The sequence below is a fragment of the Rana temporaria genome, chromosome 4 (assembly GCF_905171775.1).
Source record: "Rana temporaria chromosome 4, aRanTem1.1, whole genome shotgun sequence".
NCBI lineage: Eukaryota > Metazoa > Chordata > Amphibia > Anura > Ranidae > Rana > Rana temporaria.
Window position 1 is genome coordinate 379,371,133 of NC_053492.1, and position 12,638 is coordinate 379,383,770.

The 12,638-nt window shown below is 43.7% G+C and overlaps 1 protein-coding gene across 1 annotated transcript in view; it reads left to right on the forward strand.

Annotated features, from left to right (window-relative positions):
* Positions 1-6,838: 6,838 nt before the first annotated feature.
* Positions 6,839-12,638, forward strand: part of FH (fumarate hydratase) — a 59,407-nt gene continuing 53,607 nt past the window's right edge. Inside the window, exon 1 of the mRNA XM_040351013.1 lies at positions 6,839-6,998. Within this exon, the coding sequence (XP_040206947.1) occupies positions 6,891-6,998 (108 nt within the window). The 5' untranslated portion in view covers positions 6,839-6,890. The remainder of the gene's footprint in view (positions 6,999-12,638) is intronic.

Below are 12,638 nucleotides of genomic sequence, written 5' to 3' on the forward strand. Positions count from 1 at the left end.
TCCGCACCTCTATATAGAACACTCCGCATCCCATCCGCACCTCTATATAGAACACTCCGCATCCCATCCGCACCTCTATAAAGAACACTCCGCATCCCATCTGCACCTCTATATAGAACACTCCGCATCCCATCCGCACCTCTATATAGAACACTCCGCATCCCATCTGCACCTCTATATAGAACACTCCGCATCCCATCCGCACCTCTATAAAGAACACTCCGCATCCCATCCGCACCTCTATGTACAGCTCTGAGCATCCCCGATCCCAGGATAGGGACTGATGGAACCCCTGCGACACTGAGAGCTGACTGTGTGTGCCCTTATTATATACACCTACTGTGGCCCCTTTGAGCAGGTTGTGTGTGTCCTTATATAAACAGCTACTGTGGCCCCTGAGAGCAGGTTGTGTGTGTGTCCTTATATAAACACCTACTGTGGCCCCCTAAGAGCAGGCTGTGTGTGTGCCCCATTTATTTTATTTTATTTGGGATTACCTTTTGGATAATAATTCTTAATGAAAAGTAATAAAACAATTTTTGTACTTTTGCAAAAAAAAATAAAAAATCTGTGTCAAAGACACCTATTTGTGTGACCTCTATTCCTAAGTGGGGGTCTATTTTTTGGGCATACCTTGATCTAGACCTACTGTGGTCCCTGAGAGCGAGCTGTGTGTGCCCTCAAGAACACCTACTTTGGCTCCTGAGAGCGGGCTATGTGTGTCCTTTTATATACGTACTGTGGCCCCTGAGAGCAGGCTGTGTGTTTTCTTTATATCAAACTACTGTGGCCCTGAGAGCGGGCTGTGTGTGCCCTTATATACATCGACTGTGGCCCCTGAGAGTGGGTTCTGTGTGCCCTAATATATACCTACTGTGGCCCCTGAGGACGGTCTCTGTGTGCCATAATTTTATTTTATTTGGGATTAAATTTTCGATAATAATTTCTAATGAAATGTAATAAAACTATTTTTGTAGTTTTGCAAAAAAAATGTTTTTTTGTCAAAGACACCTATTTGTGTGACCTCTATTCCTAAGTGGGGTCTATTTTTTGGGCATACCCTGATCTAGACCTACTGTAGCCCCTGAGAGCGAGCTGTGTGTGCCCTTATAAACACCTACTGTGGCTCCTAAGAGTGGGCTGTGTGTGTCCTTTTATATACCTACTGTGGCCCCCGAGAATGGGCTGTGTGTGTCCTTATATACACCTATTGTGGCCCCTGACAGCGAGCTGTGTGTGCCCTTATATATACCTACTGTGGCCCCTGAGAGCGGGCTGTGTGTGTTCTTATATAAACCTACTGTGGCCCCTGAGAATGGGCTGTGTGTGTCCTTATATAAACCTACTGTGGCCCCTGAGAGGGAGCTGTGTGTGTCCTTATATACACCTACTGTGGCCCCTGAGAGTGGGCTGTGTGTGTTCTTATATAAACCTACTGTGGCCCCTAAGAGGGAGCTGTGTGTGCCCTTATATACACCTACTGTGGCCCTGAGAGCGAGCTGTATCTGTCCTTATATACAGAGTGGGCTGTGTGTGCTGTGTGTGCCAAGATATATATACCTACTGTGGCCCCCGAGAGTGGGCTGTGTGTGCCCAGATATATATACCTACTGTGGCCCCCGAGAGTGGGCTGTGTGTGCCCCAATATAGACCTACCATGGCCCCTGAGAGCAGGCTGTGTCCGCCCAGATAAAGACCTACTGTGGCCCCTGAGAGCGGGCTGTGTTTGTCCTTATATACACCTAGTGTGGCCCCCATGAGCAGGCTGTGTGTGTATGCAATTATATGCACCTACTGTGGCCCCTGAGGGCGGGCTGGTTGTGCCCTTATATACAGCTACTGTGGCCCCTGAAAGCGGGCTGTGTGTGTGTGTCCTTATATATACCTACTGTGGTCCCTGAGAGCAGACTGTGTGTTGCCTGACATAGACCTACAGTGGCCCCTGAGAGCGAGCTGTGTGTGCCCTTATATACACCTACTGTGGCCCCTGAGAGTCCTCTTCTCAGTGACCGTCCCCACGGGAACAGCGGACCCGATCACCGCCGGTGTCCCGCGATCGGCTCACAGAGAGGAAGAAGGGGGAGAGGTAAGTGTAAACAAACCTCTCCCCGTGGTTCCTAGTGTGGCTGTCACTGATCGTCTGTTCCCTGAGATAGGGAACGACGATCAGTGACGTCATACACACAGCCACGCCCCCTCCACAGTAAGAACACCCCCTTAGGGCACACTTAACTCCTACAGCGCCCCTCCTGGTTAACCCCTTCACTGCCAGTGTCATTTTTACAGTAACCAGTGCATTTTTATAGCACTGTTCCCTGTAAAAATGACAATGGTCCCAAAATAGTGTCAAAAGTATCCGATGTGTCCACCATAATGTCGCAGTCACAATAAAATTCGCTGATCGCCGCCATTAACAGAAAAAAAAATATTAATAAAAATGCAATAAAACTATCCCCTATTTGGTAGACGCTATAAATTTTGCGCAAACCAATCAATAAACGCTTATTGCAATTTTTTTACCAGAAATATGTAGAAGAATACATATCGTCCTAAACTAAGGAAAAAAAATGTTTTTTTTTATATCTTTTTTGGGGATATTTATTATAGCAAAATGTAAAAATATTGCATTTTTTTTCAAAATTGTCGCTCTATTCTTGTTTATAGCGCAAAAAATTAAAACCGCAGAGGTGATCAAATACCACCAAAAGAAAGCTCTATTTGTGGGAAAAAAAGGACACCAATTTTGTTTGGGAGCCACCTCGCACGACAGCGCAATTGTCAATTAAAGCGACGCAGTGCCGAATCGCAAAAAGGGGCCAGGTCCTTTGCCTGCATAATGGTCCGGGGCTTAAAGTGGTTGTAAATCCCACTTTATGACTTTTACCTACAGGTAAGCCTATAATACGGCTTACCTGTAGGTATAAAGAATATCTCCTAAACCTGTACGGTTTAGGAGATATTCCCCCCGCAATGCGCCGCTGATTGCAGCGGCGCATGCGCAGCGGCGCATGCGCAGCGGGGATCCTTGGCTAGAGGACCGGCAGCCGCCTGACCTCGCCAAATTAAAGTCTCCCACGCTCATGCGCGGGAGTGACGTCATCGCCGCTCCAGCCAATCACAGCGCTGGAGTGGCGATACCCGGAAGACACGCCAAATCAAGATGACATCTCGCTCGGCGTGGACCAAGTAAGTTCCTTTCACCTCGTTCCGAGGTAAGTATTTCATAATGAGCTAATATGCGGTGCATACTAGCCCATTGTGGCTTTTGCCTTTCAGGTGAAAAAAATAAATAAAAAATAATCGCGGGTTTACAACCGCTTTAAGTGGTTAAAGAGGAAGTAAACATCCTCTGATGACAGTCACCTATAGATAAGCCTATAATCAGGCTCACTGTACCTATAGGTAGTGAAAATATCTCCTAAACATGTACCGTTTAGGAGATATTCACATTACATGCAGCCAGTGACATCACTGGCGCATGCGCTCTGAAGGAATGGCCACGGGTGCTGTTCCTTCCGAGTGGCTTACGTTGAACAGCGGCTCCCGTGTGCATGCCCAGGAGTGACATCATTGCGGCTCCGGCCAATCACAGCGCCGGAGCCCGCGAACCAGAAAGAAACTCAAGGGGAAATGTCAGCCGTCTCAGCGGTGTGCGTGCACCACTGGAACAGCTTTGTTCTAAGGTAAGTATTTACATACTAGCTCATTATGCCTTTGTCTTACGTTTTTTTTTTTCTGAAGTTTACAACCTGTGTGGTTAAACTGCCCTCATTTGCAAATTGAAGTTCATCCCTTTGATCTAAAATAACCAAATGATACAATGTTTCTTTTTGTCTCAATGTTGTGATAAACTTTGCTGGCTGCCTCTTTTTTTTCTGTCAACATAGAAGGCTCTGCACTTGTTATATAAATAGTGGAAATGCCGGATTAAGATTGTGAGAGGGCTTGAATCGATATCGCGTTTTTTTAACGATTAATCGTGCAGCTCTAAAATGCAGTAAAGCATGCTTGCTATACTCACTGTGGAACCTAAAAAGTTAATCCTCTGCATTGTGTAAAAAGGCTGTCTGATCCTGTCTGCTCTGTTCCTCCCCTTCTTCCACATTCCCCAACCTATCTCCTGACAGAGGCTAGGGGGGAAAGCTGTACATGCTCAGTTTGGTGTGTGTTGCTAGAGAGTTTTTTTTCCTTGGGAGAGTGCATGTGATTAGCACAGGGCCAATCAGCACTGTCTAGACAGAAGGTCAGTGGTCCTGCAGCCTTATAGGACAATCAGTGCAGAATGAAAACTCCTCATGCAAGCTTTAACCAGACACTGATAGAAGTCACAAAACTGCTGATGAAAAAATGTATTTAGCAGTTTATATTTACTAAAAATATTACATTTTCATGTTCTGTGTACTGTAGGAAACCAGATATAGTGAATGCAGGGTCCTGGGTTTAGTAACACTTAAACTACTAGCCTACCGCCCGCCGTCATTAAGCCTCTCATTCTGGGAGGACATCATATGATTATTATTTTTTTTACAAGTAATGGTGGCGATCTGCGATTTTTAACAGGACTGCGACATTGCGGCAGACAGATCGGACACTTTTGACACATTTTTGGGACCATTGACATTTATACAGCGATCAGTGCTATAAAAATGCACTGGTTACTGTGTAAATGTCACTGGTAGGGAAGGGGTTAACACTAGGAGGGGATCAGGGGGTTAACTGTGTTCCTTGATAGCTGTTTCTAATGCCCTGTACACACGATCGGAATTTCCGATGGTATAAAATCCGAGGGAATTTTCCGTCGGAATTCCATTCAAGCTGTCTTGCATACACACTGTCAGACCAAATTCCGACCGTCCAAAACACGGTGACGTAAGACACTACAACGAGCCGAGAAAAATGAAGTTCAATGCTTCCGAGCATGCCTCGACTTGATTCTGAGCATGCGTGTTTTTTCTCCCTCGGAGTTCCACACAGAATTTCCGATAGGATTTTTTTCCATCGAAAAAAAATAAAACATGTTCTATTTCTAAACTCTGACGGAAAAAAAGTCAGATGGAGCCCACACACGGTCGGAATATCCGATGAAAAAATTCCATCTGACTTTTTTTATCGGAAATTCCGATCGTGTGTACAAGGCATAACTGTAGGTGGATAGGACTTACTAGAGGAGGAGCCAGATCGCTGTTCCTACCGAGTAGGAACACTGACAGAATGGGGATGTGTGTGTGTTTAGTAAGGTTTAACTCCGGCATGTTCGCAAACCCCACATGCAGAGCCCGCCAGGAAGTCGGCACTGTGCTAATCAGAGGCAGTGAGACATTGTCCTGATGCGCAGCTGCAGAGATCGGGAAATGTGTCACTGCCTGTGATTAGCGCAGTGTCAACTTCCTGGAAGGGGCTCTGCACGTGGGGTTTGCAAACACCCCGGAGCTCAACCTTAGTGTTTACACACACACACATCCTCGTTCTGGCTCCCGTGCCCGTGATCGCCACGGTGTGGGACACGATGTGCCTGGCCGTTGGCCGAGATATCCGCCGACCAGTGGCGATCGCGGGCACGAGAGCCAGAATGGGGATGTGTGTGTGTAACAACATATATATATATATATATATGTTTATTATTATTATTAAAGGGCCAAGAGGTCCCCAGGGCCCCGGATGGCAACCCCCCCTTTTTTATAAAAAAAAATAAAATACATTTATATATATATATTTTTTTTATTATAGGGCTCAGAGGTCCCCAGGGCCCCATGTGGCAAAACCCCCCCCCTTTTTTTTTTTTTATAAATGTTTATTTTTTTATTTTTGTTTATATATATATATATATATATATATATATATATATATATATATATATATATTTTTTTTTTTTTTTTTTTAAAGGGCCCAGAGGTCCCCAGGGCCCCATGTGGCAAAACCCCCCTTTTTTATTTTTTTTATAAATGTTTAGTTTTTTATTTTTGTTTATATATATATATTTTTTTATTAAAGTGCCCAGAGGCCCAAAGGTCCCCAGGGCCCTGGATGGAAACCCCTTTTTTGTTTATTTTTTATAAATGTTTATTTTATTTTTTTTATATATTTTTTTATTTATTTTTTATTAAAGGGCCCAGAGGTTTCTTTTTATTATTATTATTATTATTATTATTATTATTAAAGGGCTCAGAGGTCCCGGATGGCAACCCCCCTTTTTTTGTAATTTATTTTTATAAAAAAAAAAATTGTATATATATATATATATATATATATATATATATATATATATATATATATATATATATATATATATATATATATATATATATACACACAATTTTTTTTTTTTTATAAAAATAAATTACAAAAAAAGGGGGGTTGCCATCCGTATATATATTAAATGGCCCAGAGGTCCCCAGGGCCCCAGATGGCAACCCCCCCCCCTTTTTAAAAAAAAATCTATATATTTCTAATTAATTTTTTTATTTTTATTAAAGGGCCCAGAGGTCCCCAGGGCCCCGGATGGCTACCCCCTTTTTTTTTTTTTTATATATATATATTTTTCTTTATTTCTTCTTTTTTTCTCTGCTCCAGGAGGGCCCATGCCTGAAGCTGTGTAAGGGGCCCCATAATTCCTGGTGGCGGCCCTGTGGCCCTCTATTTTATTAGATCTCATAAACATTGCGGTGCCCCTTGTACTTCCCAAGCATTAGTAATTCATTTTTATTTAAACGTCATCAGCAAACCTAGCGGATTCCAATAGATACAAAATAGCAACACTGATGGTAATCGATTGCTCTTCCCTAGGAGCGTACTCCTCGCGTGTAGACGTGCCCTGGTTTCGGTGATTGGCTGCTCTGCTCTGGAGTGGGCGGGCCCCGTGTTGTGCTCAGTGTCAGTGTCCTGGGATCACCATGCACCGTTCTTTCAGTTCCCTACAACTTCTCCGGCACATCTCCGGCCAGGGGGGGCCGCGCTGCTCTGCGATCCGGCTCCGGTTGTCTTGGGAACAAAGCAGGATGGTAAGGATCGATGTGTGGCGGCGGGTATCGGTGTAGTGCAGAGGAAGGTGACCTTCCTGTCCTGGGATCACATTGGGCGGACTGTCAGGCATGTTGGGATGACAAGGAGATCACTGTCATGTGTCATATCAGACCCCTGGAAGGAGCACAGTCATAGGAGGCTGGCATTGATCACCATTTATTGATTCTGTAATGTCAGAGGTGGAGGTGACATGCTGACACATTGGATTCTATCCATTCCAGGTCACAGATCTGTAACGAGCATTGCCATCGGGATCTCTGACACTCATATTACAGCATACAAGGCACAGCTCTGGGACTCCAAGTGCATGGATACCAAACACAGCTGGGGCACTAATATGGGCACCCGGCGGCAATCGCCGGGTCACGAGCGTCGTTGTGGGCGCGCGCCCTAGATCGCCGGGAACGCAGGACGTCATATGACGTCCACCTGGATCGAGGAGGGGTTCCTGCCGCCGTCATTTCACAATGACGCGGTAGGGATGTGGTTAAGCTGCAAAGACAGAAAGACAAGGTTATATACTTTCTACGATTGTGATGCTTTGCTTCATGGTGTGGCAATAATTATACCCCCTGTCACGTTCTTTGGCAGTGCGACCTGCTGATTTCACTCAGGAACTACTTTTCCAAATCCGTGTGGCGCCGCAAAATCAGTGTCGCACCGGTTGGAACAGTGCCATTGCCGGCAATAGGCTGCGACTTGTCATGCGATTTGATCTCTCAAATCTCATTGCAAATCGCTCCAATGTGAACCTAGGCTGATAGAAACTATAGCACCCTAGTTTTAATAACCCCCACAGCACAAGAATATTAAGAGGGGTGGGGATGGTATAGAGTGGGGGAGGATTTCAAATAACGGAGGAATTGGCACAAGGGGCACATCCTACTAACTGTAAGTTATGTCCCTTGTGCCCTTTTTTTTTATTTTAGCTACAATTATGCCGCATACACACGGTCGAAAAGTTTGACGTGAGATTTTGGTCAGAAATTCTGACCGTGTGTAGGCCCATCGGACTTTTTCGGTCGGAATTTCCGACAGCAAAAAATTGAGAGTTGGTTCTTAATTTTTCCGACGGGAAAAGTTCTTGTCGAAAATTCCGATCGTCTGTATGCAATTCCGACGCGCAAAAATCATGCATGCTTGGAATCATTGAACTTAATTTTTCTCGGCTTGTTGTAGTGTTCTCTGCATTCTGGACGGTCGGAATTTTGTGTGACCGTGTGTATGTAACACAAGTTTGAGCCAAAATTCCGTCGGAAAAAAATCCACGTTTTTTTGGTCGGAATTTCCGATCGTGTGTACGTGGCATAAGGCTTAAAAAAAGTCTTCTTTTTTAGTGTGGTTTTGGTGACGGTGAACTTTCACTTTGATTGTAAGTATTTATCAAAAGTAGTGTTTAGCCAAAAAATTTTACCGCCGTGTTTTCTGTTTTTTTTTTTTTTTTTTTCGGGCGCTAGTGAGGAGATTTTAACCCTGCTAGCGGCCAAAAAAAGGGGATAAGCCCGCAAAAACGCTGCATTTGGGCGGTTTGGAGGTGCTACCCCATTGATTTCAATGGGCAGGGGCACTATAGGAGCGGTATTTTTACCACTCCTACCGTGCCTAAAAGATGCGGATGGCAGGACTTTTTTTTTTTTTATTGTCCTGCCAGCGCAACGCTCCAGTGTGAAAGCCCTCAGGCTTTCACACTGAATAGAAAGGAGCGGCTCTTTCAGGGCGCATTGCAGGCGCTATTTTTAGCAAAATAGCGCCTCAGTGTGAAAGCAGCCTTAAAGTGGTTGTAAACCTCAGACATGAAATATGAATAAAGCATATCCTTCTATAGTGTGTACTTGTCTCAATTAAGAGCACTAGATGTAATTTCTGTCTGTTGCTTCTTTCCTCTGCTATCAGCATGAGTCACTTCTGACAAGTTTTCCTGACACCAAGAGAAAAATGGTGACGGGAGAGAGCTCCAGCAGATTGACAGCCTCAGCTCTGTGTGCTGTGTGAAGAGGAGGTGTGTCCCTTCCTTCCAATCAGCTCTCGGTGCTCTGCAGAGTGTACTTCAGCTTTTCGCTCCCTTTTTTTTTTTTTTTTGTGATCGCTCAGACAAGTTTATAAATTCTGGATTTTTGAATGGCTGTAGAAAATAGAAGACTGCAGATGGACAGGTACAACTTATGTGGGAGGATTTGTTCTGTTATCACCTGAGGCCAGTCACTTCACTGGGTAAATGGAAGGCTTTACAACTACTTTAGGTAATATATTATTAGAAAGCTTACATTTCCAGGAGGACATTATGGAGATAATTAACAAAGCGACGTGGGAAACTAGTGGATATGGCGTCCAACACATTAGCAGTTTCAGGTCTGTCTGCGCCAAACACCCCAGTTTTATTTTAGAGTGAAATCTCTGCACATAATTAACAAGTAGATTGCAGTCGTTTTCAATATAGAAAACTGACACTGATCCGCGCCAGACTGAACCTGGTGTACAGGATGGGAACTGGCAGACAGCTTGGCTCTATGTTTACCATGCAGGGAACATACTACAGACAGGGCCTGCATATGGTTTCCTTGCCTATATGCCCAATTGTTAATCTCAGCAGGCACAACCTTCCTATTCACTCTTGGGTGAGCAGAGGAGGGTAGAGCAAGCAGCTCCAGCTTTCCTGCTCTCTGTCGTGTCTGGCACAGGCACAGCATAGAAAATGGAGCAGGTCACTCCTAATTAACCAACTGACTTGCACCTGTTAAAGTGGTTGTAAACATCAGTCATGAAATCTCAACAAAGTACATCTATCTGTAGAGTTTACTTGTCTCTCTTCAAAGCTCTACATGTCGTCTCTCTCTGGTGCTTTGTTCCTCTGTTCTCAGCACTTCTGAGAAGTTTTCCTAAAACATGAGATAACATTTGTGACGGGTGAGGGAGCGCAGCACACGGCTTGTCTATTCAGAATACAGCTCTGTATGTTCCTTCCTGTGCAGTGTGTGGAGGTCTGTGTGCCCCTTTTCTCCAATCGGCTCTCACACACTGTAACTGCAGCTCTCCACCCCCTCCTCTCTGCTCCTCACAGATGCAGAAGGATTTTATCACAATTCTGCACATTTGAATGGATGTAGAGAAGAAAAGACCGCAGATAAACAAGTAAAACTCATGTAGGAGGATTTGTTTAATCTCTGCATCATCAGAGGTCAGTCACTTCACTGGGTATATGAGAGGGTTTACAACCACTTGCCGACCTCTGCACACCTAGGTGTAGAGGTACGTCCCCCTTATTAAGCCGTGTGGCGCGCCTGCCGCACTCTCCGTGACCGTGCCTGCGGGTCTCGCAAACTCTATGTTCACCGGCGGCCCGCGATCGTGTCACAGAAAGGCAGATGGGGGGGGGGTGCCTGTGTAAACAAGGCATCTCCCTGTTCTGCCTAGTGACAGGACACTGATCGTCTGCTCCCTGTCATTGGGAGCAGCGTGTCACAGTAAGCCCAGCCCCCACACAGTTAGAATCACTCCCTGGGATACACTTAACCCTTTCCTCGCCCCCTAGTGGTTAGCCCCTTCACTGCCAGTGTAATTTACACAGTAATCGTGGGAATTTTAATAAATCTGATGGCTGTATGAATGACAATGGTCCCAAAATAGCGTCAAAAGTGTCCGATGTGTCCGCCATAATGTCGCAGTCACAATAAAAATTGCAGATCACCACCATAACTAGTAAAAAAATAAAATAAAAATGCCATAAAACTACCCCCTCTTTTGTAGACGCTATAACGTTTGCGCAAACCAATCAATATATGTTTATTGTGATTTTTTTTTCAAGAATATATAAAATAATACAAATCAGCCTAAACTGAGAAAAAAATTGTGTTTTTAATATATTTTTTGGGGGATATTTATTATAGCTATTTTTTGTTTATAGCGCAAAAGATATAAAGGGTAATCAATTACCACCAAAAGAAAGCTCTATTTGTGGGGACAGTGTTGCACAACCGCGCATTTGTCAGTTAAAGCGGCACAGTGCTGAATCGCAAAAAAAATGGCCTGGTCATTGGGCAGCCAAATCCTCCGGGGCTGAAGTGGTTAATAATAAGCTGTTTTCTCACTCTTTGTAAAGTAATGTAATGTCCATGCAATATAACTTTAAATGATTTTCATCTGCCCCCACAAGTAAACATTTGAAATTCAACATTTGTAGTATCTGCCCTTTGCCCGGATAAACAGGAACAGCAGGCTAACATGAACAGCATATGAAACAAAGCACCGAGTATATTGGAGGATTCCTGAAATTCTCGTATAATTGCCTGTTTCTGGCATGCAACTCTTAACTTTAACTTTTTATTTTTATTTTTTTTTAAACATTGTTGTAACCATATTTTGTCAAGAAAATAACATTACAGGTTTTTTTTTTTAAATAGCAAACGTGTTATACTTGCCTGCTCTGTGCAGTAGTTTTACCCAGTGGCCCAAATCCTCCTCTTCTGGGGTCTGCTGCCAGCGCTCTTGGCTCCTCCTCTTCTCATCTACAGCGCGGCGCTCAATTGCCGGGAGGACGTCCATGGACTCCCGGTTTACTAGTTCTCTGCGCGCCACCACGGGCGCGCATCGGAGAAAAATCCGTGCCCGCCGCGTCACGTGGGTGCCGATGCGCGTGCTTGGCAGCCACGAAGTCCGCCAAATCGGCATTTACAGAGCCGGGGACTTGGATCTCTGTGTGTAAACACAGAGATCCATGTCCTGTCAGGGAGGGGAGACCGATGGTGTGTCCCTTGTACATAGGGACAGTGATTGCCCCCCCCCCCCCACAGTAAGAATCACTCCCAAGGAACACATTTAACCCCTTGATCGCCCCCTAGTGTTAACCCCTTCCCTGCCAGTTACATTTTATACAGTAATCGGTGCATATTTATAGCACTGTTCGCTGTATAAATGTGAATGGTCCCAAAATAGTGTCAAAAGTGTCCGATCTGTCCGCCGCAATATCGCAATCCTGACAAAAATTGCAGATGACCACCATTACTAGTAAAAAAAAAGTCATAAATCTATCCCCTATTTTATAGGCGCTATAACTTTTGTGCAAACCAATGACTATATGCTTATTGCGATATTTTTGGTACAAAAAAAAAAACACAATATTTTTCACTTTTTGCTATAATAAATATCCCAATATTTATATATATATATATATATATATATATATATATATATATATATATATATATATATATATATATATATATATATATATATATATAATTTATTTATTTTCAGTTTAGGCCGATATGTATTTTTCTACTTCTTTTTTTTTATTTAATTTTTTTTGGGTAAAAAAAAAAAAAAAGTAGAATACATATCGGCCTAAACTGGGGATTTTTTTTAAAAAAATTGGGATATTTATTATAGCAAATTTTAAAAAAATATTGTGTTTTTTCAAATTGTCGCTCTATTTTTGTTTATAGCCCAAAAAATAAAAACCGCAGAGGTGATCAAATACCACCAAACAAAAGCACTATTTATGGGGAAAAAAAAAGGACGTCAATTTTGTTTGGGAGCCACGTTGCACGACCGCGCTATTGTCATTCAAAGCGTGACAGCGCTGAAAATTGACCGTGGCAGGAAGGGGGTGAAAATGCCCGGTA